Source organism: Centruroides sculpturatus, unplaced genomic scaffold, assembly GCF_000671375.1.
Source record: "Centruroides sculpturatus isolate CEXI.00-Female unplaced genomic scaffold, Cexi_2.0 scaffold202, whole genome shotgun sequence".
NCBI lineage: Eukaryota > Metazoa > Arthropoda > Arachnida > Scorpiones > Buthidae > Centruroides > Centruroides sculpturatus.
In genome coordinates, this window is record NW_019384441.1 from 380,201 (window position 1) to 395,251 (window position 15,051).

The window sequence follows — 15,051 nt, forward strand, 5'->3', positions numbered from 1 at the left end:
CGCCCGTTTCGTGTTCATTGTGCAACGGAGATTCCATTCTGTAATCATTTGCATGGAAGAATGCGTCGCTCGGGGGCGGACTATCCATCGTCCGCCATGTTGGGAGGGTCCGAGCATCGTTGGAATTGCAAAACAGTTCTGTTTAGCACTTTGTTTCCAACGTTTACAAACGGAAACTGAAAGGGGGCATTACCGAAGTCTTTGGCCACTATTTTCTCGGTTGTAATGCTCCGAAATGTAGGTCGAACCATTAAAGATTGTTTTAGATGGCCGGCCATAAAATTTTTGATCTGTTTGCTATTCAAATAATTTTTAAAGCTACACTCTTTCGGATAAATTCTTTAAGATTAAAAGGAGAAGCTCGAATAATCCGAGATTACAAACTATATATCAAACGGTGGACCATTTATCAAATTATGTCCATATATCAATAAACACTTAATAATAATGTTAGGAAGATAAAATACCTGAGTTTTGTATCCTAAACGTTACAAGTTTAATAATAAATCTTAGCTATCGCGATATTAAAGTTTCCATTTAGAGCGGAGGCTAATCATTGATCATTACATATCGATTTCCCATCATGCTTCGGTCAACCAGTGACGGTTCCATTTCGATTATGGTTTAAGTTTGGTTAACTTATCCAGTAATTTATTATAAATGTATTAACGAAATTATAATTACTAGAAATCACTCTATCCAATCGGAAAATCACCCATTTTGTTTCTAACCGTTGCATCGTTTAAATACAGAAAATGCCGCTCTGCAAGATGGCCGTTCGCTTGTCTATCTTCAAAATTGTTTAACTTATCTCATTTGTTTAATATATAAATTTACGCGCCGTCAGAGTTTCATGCATTATTAATGAGTATTAACTGATATTTCAGCTTAAAAAATCTTTTTTTTTTCTAAATAATAAAAATAAAAATAATAAAAAAATCGGAATTTAAAAACAAAAGAAAAATCGATAGAATTAACCAAATTTTCGCGTCCACTCGATAATATAATTTTAACCCGAGTAGCTATTTTTAATGCTTATTTTCATTAATGATACTTTTCTTTATTTAAACAATTTTCTTAAATTATTTAAATAAAGAGATTTTATTTTTAAAAATTGTGATATTCATTAAAAAATATTATATGGAAAAATTCGAAAAAAAATCTTCTATTTTATTCCACTTAAAAAAAAGGATTTTTGAAAAGTATTTTAAACATATTTTAATTAAAATGGTTTTAGTCATTAAGAGTAAGTATAATTATAATTTTTAAAATCGAACATCTCGCTTATTATCAAAGAAAAAGAAAAAAAAATCGAAGTTTGAAAATTTCAGTAAGTGAAGTAAATTTTCAAAGGAACGATTTTTAAAGTGATGTCAACGATTCTGAATTTTTTATATTTCCTAAGCCAACTTTTTGTTCAAAACAAAAAAAAAAAAAAAAAAGGGAAAGGTTTTTGGAAAGAGAGGGAAAGAGAGAAAAGGAAAGAAAGATGGGAAAATGGAAGAAAAATTGTCGAGCCTTTCTCTCATTTCTTTGCTCTTTCAGATCGCCGTTTGATGCCGTCGTATAGCCTTATAACATCTCATTCAGAAGAAGATATTGTTTCAGAATGTCACTGTCATGTTGAGCTATTCATCATAAAAAACTGTTAGAAAAGAACTGTTTCCGAAGAAGAATAACTTTGCGGTTATGGAAACTTAATGATAAAGTGTTTGGCTCATAAAAGGCTCTCCTAATACAAACCTCTTTACAGATAACAGATATATATATATATATATAAAGAAGTTTAACAGTTTTTTACTAGCTTATTTTATGAGCCGTTTCACCTTTAATCAATTAAACCGACATTGAGCCAAGATAAATTTCACTTTCTTTTTATTTGGTTGAATATTTTTCTAGTCTATTAAGAGAATACTTTACATTTCCTTTTATTTTCTTCTTGATTTAATCTTTTATTTTAGTTCAAAAGTTTTACTCGGTTGAGCCACGATCTTATTTTTTTATTTTTTATTTTACTTTAAACTGTTTTCGTAAACACATCTCTTTTATTGTTTATAAAAGACGAAATTCTCATCTGGATTAAAGATAAAAGATTAAGTCTTAGCGTGCAAGTCTCTTAAAATTGTTAGTGTATACCGAGGAAAAAATAAAAAATAAAAGAGATGAAAGCATCTTTCCTTATAGTAAATAGAATATTACTTAAACAAACTCCGTTTATATTTCAATTCGAAAATAAATACATAAAAAAAAATGAAGGAAAGAAAGTCATAGCTTCCAAAAATTTAAATCGAATAAATGTTTTAAAGCATGCATAATTAAATATTGAATTTGTAACTTAAAAAGTGATTAAACACTCCATTTTTATACTTAAATTTATAAAATATCTTAGAAAATATTATTTTTCATCAATTTTTTTTTTCTCTATTAAAAAAAAAAAAAAAAATATATATATATATATAAAATATTCAAAGATTTTATACTTAGAGAAGATAGTAACAAGGTTATTGCATTTTTGAATAATGTTCATTACAGTTTTATGCATATTCTTTTTGGTTAATCAATAGCAGTTTGATTTAAATTTGGAGAATTGTGTTCTAGAAAATATGTTGTATCAAATAACCAGAATTAAGAGAAGCATTAATCCTGATAGTAAACGAGATCGGAATATCTTTTTTCTTCCCCTTTTGAATTTCACCTTTGTAAAAAATACTACCCTCGGGCACAATTTATCAAAGATGAAGAAGAAGAAAAAAAATATATAAGTAAACATCATTTTGGCATATATTATCTAAAAATAGATCATCTCATCTATATATTCATCGTCTGTCGTGTGCAGTTTCTTATCGTCTTGTGGAGAAATGAAAAAAAAAAAAAAGACACACACCATAATTTGATCTAACCTTTTTTAAAGCAGAAAAGTTTTCAAATTTATTATGTAAATTGCATTTAAAATTTTATTTTAAAATTATCTTTATGATTGCGATAAGATTAAATGGATAAAAAAAATATACATTCTAAAAAATAAACATTTGATAACAACTTGACAGCGGATATGACGAAGAAGAAGAAGAAAAAAAAAGACGACAAAAATGATTTCGGTTCTTAAAATCGAATAAATGTCGTAGCAGAATTAAATTTAGTACATATATATTATTTATTTTACTTTCTCATTCGTATTTATTTAGTTGGGGTTTTTTAAGTTTACATCACGTGACATGTCCAAATTATTTCGTAGTGACTTAGCGTGCTATTATAGTAACAATTCGGAGCACATAAACGTGGAAGATTTACTATTCGCCATTTTTATCAAGTTATGAGTTTTTCTCTCTCTCTCTCTCTCTCTCTCTCTCGACTTGTGTTTTTCTCATTCCCGAAAATATTTAGATCCATCATATTTAATAGTGTCATTATTTTATCGTAAATATGTTGTACAGTAATATGTTTTATAAAGTTCCAAAAAATTGAAATTGTAGTCATTTCACTATATGGCCCATATATATTTATATATTTTCCGTTATCGGAAGAACGATTCGGGTACAATTCTTATTTTCCACCATTTTTCAATTCGAGAGAGGAAAAAAAAAAGAATAAGTCAAAGTTGATGGTGTCTATCTCATCAACAGAGATCTTAAAGATGTCTTTAGTTGGTTTTCGACTAAAGAGCTACCTTGAGAAATATCTGCAGCTGTGTCTCAGGTGGTTTTCGAGATTTTCTGATCGGCTTGGAGACTTCTCTTCCCTGTTCTGGGATTGTCTGTTAAAGTGCGGAATGACCTCGTCAGCTTTTCTCTTCTTATAGAACTTTTCGGTCGCATTTATCCTGTGGTCGAACTTTTTTCCCCCTTTCTTTCTCCGAGAATTTGAGGTTTTTCTAACATTTCTCTCCAATGATGATTAAATCCAACTTTCTGATCCTCAAAACCAAAAGTTAAATCCTTCTCTTTTCAGATAAAACAACCGTGCATGAAACTTGTTTAATGAATTACTTATCATTAATTAAAAGCAGTTAATTTATGCACTGGATGCACTTATAAAGGTTTTGCATCAGAGAATTATCTTAATACTTTAATTATATTCGATGGTTAATCGTATGAAATATTTAAATTTGATCGGTTTAGTTAAGTAATTAAATTATGAAGTCACGAAATTTCAAACTTTGACCTTGCCGATTTAAGTAGAATTCGTTAAAAGTTTTCTCGATTGCTTTTAACGTGGTTTTTAATATTCGCAATAGAAAAGAAATTCAATTTAAGATCTGTAATTCTTAAGTTAAATCGTGTTCGGTTACCGATTCTACCTCGGCAGTCAGTCTATTTATTATTGTTATTCTATGACATTTAATATAATATACTCATAATCATTCGGCAGATTATATCTAATAATAGACTTTATAATTATCNATTATACGTGAACGTAAAAATTTGGAGATAATTTATATTTATATTAAATAATTTGATATAAACATAAATTCTCTCCAAAGTTTGACGTTTGTGTCTGATCAATTATTCAATTACTGGATGCCGAAATTATATATATATATATATATATAGACATAATTAGTCCCTTTCACTTGGAATTAATCATTAAAACGTAATATAAAAATATATTATGTATAAAGAAGCCAGACAAAAATTGTTTATCATTACAAATCAATTGCTTACAAGAGAAGATTTTCTTCAGTTTCTCCTTTTGGATAAGATTGAGAGAGAGACAAGCACTATAATTTAGAGTAAAGCGAATAAATTTACTTTTATAAAAGAAGAATGGATGATTGACGTCGAAGTTTCAAATCCACAAATAAACAAAGGCAAAGCTAAAAGATAAACCGAAAATATTGCTTGGATCTGATAATTGTGAAACATTGCCAAGATTCTGTGAAATTAAATAAAAGCGTTTGTCATCTTGCAACAAAAATGGGAGGTTCATAATGAAAAATTTCGTAAATTATAGTTTATCAAAACAAATAAGATTAATTTTTAAAAGAGTGTAAACTCTTCAAAAAGGGAGGAAAAATAGATAAATTTAATGAATCCGATCCTTTTATTTGTTCTTTGGCTAAGGTCGAAAGCATTTTTTTTTTTCGTGGAATTTTACTAATAAACTTTCTCAATTACTGGGAGCCACAATTGATTATTTGCAATTACTGCAGCTGCAATAATTCTTCGTGGAGTAATTTGCGGCTATACCACTAGTACTCTATTGTAAAGTTTACAAGATGTACGCGGGTTATAAATAATTCACCCTCTACACCACTCATATTTAAATGATCTGCGATTAAAATTATGGCAATTCCAGCATGGAACCGTTGCAATCTGCCACATACCGTTGCTCTCCTTCGTTCGCTATTGATAAAACATCAAGATGAGAATTTTTGCTCTAAGAATCATCATCTGTTTTTATTGTAAGCTTTGCATCTATGTATTTTCTTTATAATCATTATCTGTAAGTCATACTTCAAAAATAAAAGTCTTTGATAAATAATTTTAATAAATGTAAAATATTGTAAAATTATTAAAAAATATGAACCTGTTTCATTGTATATTCATAGGCCTGCGTATGTATATTATTGCTAATTTGTATTTTTGCCTTCTCTAATTATATTTTTAACGTATAAATTGTTATTCTAAAGTTTGTTTTTAATGTTATGCGAACCCCGAAAAATAAAATTTTCGTTTAAAATATAAATAAATAACTGCAATTCCTGATTACGTGATGTTGTGAAATGCTGCTTTGAATACTTAAATAATTTTCTATTAAATTATGTAGAAATACAGATTTAAGGATATAATTAAGCAGAAGTAATTCGATAATGGTTTAATGGCCAATTATCTTCAAAATTAATGGGAATTTTCTGTTAATCTTTCGATATATTATAATTTTATAAGACTCTCTTTATATGGATTCATAACGAAAGAAACAATAGTTTTCTCAGGTATGAAAACCTTTGAAATGATCGTTTTCCAGCTTACGATCGCATTTATCATTTCAAAAAACTTCCCATTTCTTCAAAAATATAATATTTTCTATAAAAATAAAATATAATACCATAAAGAGAAGTTTCTAAATCTTCCAGTAAAAAAGTATTAGCGAGTATTAAAAAAAAAAAAAAAGAGAGAGAGAGAGAGTTTACTTAAAATCATGCATCCATGAAGATTATTCTTAGATCATTTGGGTGCAATCAATATTTTACGGCTGCTTCTTCAAAGGTAAATTTCTCTTTAAAAAAATACAAAATATTGTAATTTTTTTGTGTTTTACTTATTGTTAAATAAATAAAAGTTAATTTCATAGGTTGCCGGTATTAATCTTATTCAGTGGTCAGATCTTTATCCCCGAGGGATCAATTTGGTTACCTCTAAGATGTTATTAATTCCGGTCACATTTTCCTTCCTATATCTTTCATCTGTTTTGATTTCCAGTAGGAGACTTCGATTTTTCGTAGTTACACTTAATCGGAAATAATACATTACAGGGAAAAAAATGAGAACAACTTTAATGAAATTAAATTATTTTTTACTAAAAAAAATCAAGACGTAAGAACGATCTTTAGTAATAATTTAAAAAAAATCAAGCTGCCCTACACATTTCTCTATTAATGTCATCAGGTATAAGCATTAATTTTTTTTTTACTGTCTGCAAACATTTCCTTGGTGTTTCACAACCGAGTGAGTAAGGAAACGATCCAGAAATTTTGTCCTGTCTTCCTTATTGATATGTCATTTTATCAACCTAGTTTTAACTCAATGATCCTATCTTCAGCATTTCTAATTAGTTTCTCTACTAGAGACAGAGTTCCATTTAATGACATGTCACGTAGATATCGCTATCATTTTGCGCGGGATTATTTATTTAAAAATTCTTTAAAAAAAAAAAAGAAGCATCATTTTTCTGTATTCAGACAAAATTTAATATTGTAAATTATAGTGGAATATTTTAAAATGGCGTGTAATATATTGTTAAAATAAAATTTAACGTCGTTATATTTTTAAAATTTATATTTATCCGGTAGCGTGTTCTAGATCATTTACTATTTACGCCGTACTATAAATATACGAAGCAATGCAGTAGTAAGAGTTATCAATAGAAAATCACAGATACTATATTGGCTAATTTCAATAACAAATTTGAATTTTGCCTGAAAATCATTTTCAAAGTGAAACGAAAATGGGAATTGTAATTTGTGATAAATTTAGTCTTCGGATTTCAATTTTCCTGTTTCTCCTGACAGAATGCTTGACGCATTTTATTGCATGTCACATATCTCGACAAATTGTTTAGTACCGGAGAAATTAATGCGTTATTGACTTTTTCTTATGAAAAATCCTGCTTTTTTTTAATGAAAAAAAAAAAATGTTTTCTATCTTAAATTCCGGGATTTTTAGTATTCACTTCTCGAATGAAAAATATTTGTTAGTATGTATTATGTATGAAGCGAGAATATATGCATCGTAACGACACGTGTCTATGTATGGTGGTGAAATATTTATTTATTTATTTTAATTTCAGGAATTGATAGTATAAAACTGTTTTTTCTCCCTTTTCTTTAAACAATTTCTTCAGACTCAGTTTTCTACCTTTTAAATCGAGTGCTAATGTCTTTATTCGACCCGCCCTTTTCGGAGTCTGAACTACAATACCTAAATTATATCTTAATTAGTTTAATTTCCCTAACTTAATTTTTTACCTCCCTTTTCCTACTGATTGAAACAATTTAATTTCTTCGACGATTAACTTATTTGTAATTTTAATTTGACTTACACAAATTATACATAATTACTTAATTATACAACTGTTTATTGTCTCAACATAATCACTTATTAATTACGGAAGTTTTTCTAAAAAGTGAAGTTCGTTTGTTGTAATTCTGAAATTATCTTTCTAATAACGTCATCCACCTAATAATTTTTATTCCCTTTCAAAATGTTGGATGTAAAAAAACCGATGTTTAAAGTAATTATTATTTTTGAAGTAAAATTACTTGAATATTTAAGTGATTAATTCTGTCTTAATGGTTCCTTTTTTTTCTCCCAACTTTGTCGGTTCTCTTCTATATAAGTATATAGTATAAGCCGAGCCGCTTTATATCGATTGCTGCTGTAGATATAGGCTAATTTCTAGTTTTATGTGCATAGATAATGTAATTAGATAAAACGAAGCTCTATATTTTCCTAAATATAAAAAAAAATATCTAGTAAAAGTATGCTTGATACGCTTAGCAAGTATGCATCAACGGATAATTTTGTCTGGAATTTATTATCCAGATTATCTTTCTTTTCTTGTTAAAATTTATATATTTATGTTTTATTTAGGAGGCGAAGCTAGCTGGGAAGAATGGTGGACTTATGACGGAATATCTGGTAAGTTAATAATATTATTTATATCTAGAAATTAAATAAAATTCGGTGAAATGGTAAGTTTATGTCTCTATTAAATTTAAATTGGTTATGCTAAGCTATATTTGCTGTAAAAATAATAAAATAAAATAATTATAATATCTTGCTCATTACTTGCTTTAATTAGGATGCTTTTAATTATCTGTAATTAAATCAATAACAGAATATAGACTCGTCTAGAGCCGTGTATAAGTTTATATCTAGTATCATATAGTTTTCTGCTTGATGCTTTTTATTATAATATCATTTAAAAATTATTTTGGCTTATTTAATAATTTAAATAGCTAATTTAGATTGTATCATTTATTTTAATTAAGCTATATATATATATACATATATTATTTCTACAATACTGTACTATAAAGGAAGAAACTGGGAAAAGACAAAAATTATAAAAATTAATTTTTATTATAATTCTATTATTTTTATAGTATTTTAATCGTAATTAGGCTAATATTAAGCGCTAAAGTTGAGGATAATGTTGTATTAGTGTTTTTATAATTAATATTGAAATGGAGAATATTTTGAAAACATGTTACAGCGAAAAAGAAGATTGTTTGTATATTTTTCAGATATGAATATAATCAATTCGATATATTCACGGTGTTTCCATGACATAGTTTAAAAACACTTGAAGACCTGTGCAGCCAGAAAGAATAAATAATGTTTGCACAGATTGATATCACGATAGAGCCTCCCATATTTGATTTTAGACGGTTTATCCCATTGTTATTCCACAAATGGCAAGTTATATTCTGACAAAGCATGAATTTTTAATATTTTCATTCTTGTGTAATTTGTATAATTCGCGTGAAGTTTTCTTTCGCAATTCCGATAGCAGTCTGTCTCCGGGCGCATAGTTTGGCATTTTCTCTTCATTCTTCTTTGATTTATTTGATGTACTGTATAATACCTGTAGAATACAAAACACCGTGGAACATAAAAAATCAATAGGCAGTACACTGGGAGGCATCTAATAACGAAATGGTTCTAAATAGAAGACAATGCATGCTTAGTGAAACTTAGCTACTTGCGGCATGGCATGAAAGATGCCGAGCTGCAGATTCTGCAAGTTTTCGAAACTATTTCCCTGGAGATTTCTCTTCGTTTCGAGCTCAAAGTGAAGATGGAATATACGAAGAAAGAAAATGTGCCGACGTTTCAATATTTTCCTCCAATAGGCCTAGTTGGCTTCTTCTTTATGCTACCATGTGTTACCAAAGGTGACGTTAGGAATATTTTTTGTTGCACTCTAGCTTATATATTATTTACAATGTATTCAAGAAGCGACATTTCCCTCTTATGGAGAGCCTTTGTTATGACTCGTCGGAAATTCTTTGGCTTTTACTTCATTACGTTCGATACATTTCTGTGTTTCTAAAAGTTTCACGGTGGTTAATTTCGGGAAATAATTATTTCTGTCCAACCAATCGTGATAAATCTTTATCGAAATATATTCAGTCATTAAATAAACAGTTACTATTGTTAACAGAAGCCGTTTAAACACCACCTTTCTCTTGTAATCGGCATATTACAAGGCAAGATTCGTCTAATGATAACAATAACTCCATTTGAACCGAGATGTTTTAAACAACTCGTAAATTAAGTGTCTTCCTCCTTATAAATATAAAACTTCGCCTGAGATCTAATAGTGCTGCTAGATTAATAATGCATTACGGAAGATTGAAAAGTATTAAAGCCTCTTTATTAAAAATTCAGGAAATTCTTACGGCTTGTTATTAATGTATAATTTTGAAAATTTTATAAATTTTAAAGAAAATATTCACTTAAAATTTAGAATATTAAATTTTCCAACGCTGACAGAGGATATTTAATTGTCTGTTTATTTTGAATCGCAATGAATTGATTCATACACAAGAGATATACTAAACAAAACATTTCAGTTCTTCTCCTTTTTTTATTAATGTTAAAAATACTGTAAAACATTTCCTATTGTTATTTGTTTACTCAGTGAAAATATAATTTTTTTTATTTGCTATAGTTATTATTGAAATTATTAATGTACGTGATATCATAAAAAATTTTTTTCATACTAAATTAATTTAAATAACTGATGAGAGAAAGGAAAATAAAATAACGCGCAAGACGGTGACATTAGGAAATAAATACAATAATGTTAAGCTTTTGAAATAATAATGGATTTTTCTATTATTATTTTATAAATATTTGTTATCAACAAAATCTACTACAATAAATGAAGAATCGCTTTCAAAAAAAATTGCGAATGATATGCGATCATAGAAAGTTATTTGATTAAAATTATTGTATAATGCTTCTTTTATACTAATTAGTAAATTTACAAATGAAGAAAAAATTCTAAAAATTATTTAGCTAGTGGCATTTAATTAAATTTTTACGAAACTTCGTTGATTGTCCGTCAGTTTATATTTTGAAATTTACAAGTAAAAAATACACTTTGGCATTTTAATAGGCTATAAAACTATAAGATAATGGAATAAAAAGTATGGCAGAGAAAATAAATCGAAACTTTACTTGGTAAAAATTTTCTGTTAATATAATTTATTTTCTTATTTTTTATTACAGCGATTTAAGTTAAGAATAAATTCGCCAGTTTAAAAATATTTTGATATCTTTAGATGTAAAATCGTTAAAACTACGAAAATGTGCGATGTTGAATTTATCATCATTTTTTTTTCTTTTATAAAAAATTCCTATATAAAAAAGTAATTTTAAAATATAACTTATATATATATATATATATACACACAAANATACATATATACAACTAGCGTTAGAATATTATTATAAAATTAATGAATAATTTTAAAGATGACTTTATTAAATTATAAAACTGATTAAATCTAAGGATGAATGTCTTATAAATTAACTAAACATTAGATTGCAACTGGAGTTTGGAATTTCCTCATTTAATTAATGACAAGTGTATTTCAATTGAAAATGTTTCCAATTTTCATTAGATAAAATCTTAAATACAATTAAAAATAGTAAATATATGCATTTAAAGTTAGTACTGTATATGACATAAAGCATAGCCTATACAGTTACATCAATGTATAAGTAACGTGGAAAGTATCAAAGTTTAATAATTGAAAAAAAATGATTAAATTTAATGAATTTTGTGTAATTTGTTTATACGCTGTTCTTATATAAGCGGTTATTACGCTTTAACTCCATTTTAAAATTACAAGAACCTTATATTTATCTGGTTGATCTTAATTCGTGTATCACATATTGATTAAACTAGTCATGAAATTATATACTTTCTCTTTACAAATTGTATTTCTTCTCCCAAATATTATCAGATTAATGGCAAAAATCGTATAATTCGTTCTTATCTTTTATAAAATTGAAATAGGAGAATTACGTTCTTCTGATTTATAAAGCTTGCTGGAATTGTTTAAAAATATTACAAAATATTCAGATTATTTATAAAACCTTAATGTAACATAAGTCTAATTTTAATTTCTGCCACTCTTTTCTTATAATTTTCTATGCTTTCGATTAGAGATACATTAGAGAAAGGCGCAACTCTCAGCAATAAAAATGTTCCGAGTAATTACGCTAATTTCTTCAAAATTATTTAAATAAGAAAAAGAGGCAGGAAGAATATTTTTTAAAAAAGATTTCGATTATAATTCAGAATAAATCAAATTTATGATGCTGTTAATTAGAAATTCATAAATAATTATTGTTATAACGTAAATTATAAAATTGTAGACGTGTACTTTAGAAATTATTTAAAAGTAATTGTTATTTTATGGTTCTACAATTTTTAAATACCCTTTTTTTTTCAAAATATGGAAGACAATACGGCAATTATTGAAGATATTTAACAATATCAGAACGAGCCACACCCTTCATTACTTCATGATTCAGATTGTTTCGCTAAAATTTTTGGATTAAGTAAATTCCTAAGTGTAAATCCATAAAATGGGACTTTTTATCTTAAATACTATCCGATAAGATAACGCAAACAATTACTTTAAGATTGCTAATGAAGATATTTAACTTACGCTTCATTTTTTTCGGATTATTCCTTAAAATATTCTATTTATTTAATAATTAAAATACGATTTAATGATAAAGGATTTTAGATGATTTCTGGAAAATTATTGTTGAATATTATGATGTAATGTATCTTGTAATGAAAATGAAACATCGTTACGACTTAATATTATTTTTCAAAATGGCGGTGGTAAGTAATGAATGAAATCACAATTATCTATCGTTTCGATTCTTGTAGAAAAATCAATATAAACGAAATTTAAATAAAAATTTAATAATAATTTATTGATTTAATTCTCATTTTGTAATTTAACTATTCATTTAGCCGTGAATGTTTTTTTTTTTTTAAATGACGTCAAGTCTTTAGATCAATTTTTATTACAATAGATTATTCATAAAAATTTAATATTTTCTTCACAATATTAAATAAGTGATTAAATAATTTATTACAATATTTTAATAAAGAATTAAAATTGTGTTTATCCGCAGGTAATTTTGTTTGCCAAATTTTAATATTAAACACAAAAAAAACCTTTTATAAAATTTCATAACAGGTTATCAGCCTCTAAGGGAAATCAACTTCATTCTAAATCAGTTTAACTCTACAAGAATAATCTTATTATTCTAATTTATTTGATAAAATGCATAAAGTATTAATATTCTATATTATTATATAATGCATAATATAGTATAATAATATATTTATAGAAATTATTTGGTGCAAATTAAAGTTAATAAATTAATATTTAATTGAGAATTTTTAAATATTAAATAAAGGATAGGAATTAATTTACAGCTCAATTAGTTTATTATAAATAATTAAATTTTGTGTAATATTACGAAGAGGTTTTTATTTTTATTTTTAAAATGTTTTACTTGCATTTATAAATATAAATATTAACTTATAACTCGCAAGTATAATTAATTTAGATTGCGCTTCGATGGTATCATTCTTAAAAATTTCTGATCTTCTACATTTCCGTGCCATATTTTAAATAAGATCACTGAATATTCTTAATTATGAAAGATATTTTTTTTCTATTCTTAGTCATTAATCGATTAAAAAATTTTCTTTATAATAATACCTTCGACATATTACAGCATTTTATTAATTTCTTAAATTGTGTTGCACATTATTAAGTTACCTAATTGTGTGATGTTTAGTGAATCGGATGAGAGCTAATTTAAATATAAATAGATCGGGTCAGTGAGGAAACAGGTAATTCTGTTCCATAAATATTTAAATGTGCAAACGCTGAATATAATAAGGTCGAAACATCTGCAAAATATAACGTTTTCCAGTTAAATTTTATATAGAATATATTCTCTGATCGATTACGCTAAATAATTTTCACTAATTATCACTTGGAAAATTGTTTATTGCATCTAATTTATTGAGTTAATACTTCCTTAATTTAAACAGCTCTTTAAATGTAATTCAATTTACAAATACTTCTTTATCACAAGCTATTTTTTATCAACTACTTTCTTAAAAAATTCAACATTTAATTCTTGTTTTTATCGATACTTTTAATTATGACAGATGGCTGATTCCACATTAAATAAATTAGTTATAATTAATATACCATATAATGTTTTAAAATTAATTTGTATTAATTCCTTTTTCTTATTTAAACATTATTAATACAAAGCAATTACAATTAGTAAGATAAATATAATAAAACACACAATTTTTTTAAGAATAGTTTCTGAAAATATAATAATAAATCGCTGTAAACAAACTTAAAAAAAATGCGATGCTAATCTGTACTAAAGATAAACAAAAAGGGATAGGTTTGCATACGCATATTGTTAAACAATCCCCGCACGTGATCTAGTAGACAATAGTTGTTTACTGTAAGAAAGCACTCATCAACTTTTAAAGTAACTCGAAGTAGATTTTGGAAAAAAATAAATAAATAAACTTTTTTTTTTCACTTAACATAAGCAATACAATCATCCTATTTCGTGTTTGCTGCACAATAAAGAAAATTTGAATCAACTCGGTGACCATTGACTTCTAAGAGATAGTCACGAATATCATGCAAATCCCGTTCACGTTCAACAGATTCTATGTAAAGATATACAAATGAAACAATCGTGACTGGAATAGATAATTAGCCACCTTTTCCGAAAGCAGATGTTATTATAAACATTCGTTTTTGCTCTCTTAATTTTTTCTAAATAATTTAGATCCGGAGATTGCCACCAGAATGGTTTGTCTCCAACGGAGGCTCACAAAATGTAAATATTATTTCACAGTTGGTATTTTGTTTGCTTTCTACCCTTTAGAATATTGATGTGGAGCAAGAGATGTTTTGTATGGTCTAATCCGATTTTCTACAATATCTAACTTTTTGGATTTATTCATTACAATATTTTTATCTTTTAATTTAATCGAATTTATTTCGAAATGTTTTTCGGTTATATAAAAGAATTACAGCCATCTGCTAAGCTTGATTTCTATAAAATTATATTTAAAATACTTGATTTTATTATTTTTTAAAATCAATTTTATTTAAATTAAAATATGATGATCAATGGAGGAGCGAGTGCCACTAGCCTTAGTCCACTAGCGTTAGTGAGTTCATAAATTATATATAGGGCCTCATAAAGTTATATATATATATATATATATATATATATATAT

The 15,051-nt window shown here is 26.6% G+C and overlaps 1 protein-coding gene across 3 annotated transcripts in view; it reads left to right on the forward strand.

Moving 5' to 3' along the window:
• Positions 1 to 15,051, forward strand: part of LOC111620165 (carbonic anhydrase-related protein 10-like) — an 83,658-nt gene that overhangs the window by 25,924 nt on the left and 42,683 nt on the right. For all 3 annotated transcript variants that reach the window (XR_002755864.1, XR_002755865.1, XM_023362042.1), the window contains exon 2: positions 8,310 to 8,357. Coding sequence is in view for 1 of the 3 variants with exons in the window: in XM_023362042.1 (XP_023217810.1) it covers positions 8,310 to 8,357 (48 nt within the window). In the remaining 2 variants the exon portion in view is untranslated. The remainder of the gene's footprint in view (positions 1 to 8,309; positions 8,358 to 15,051) is intronic.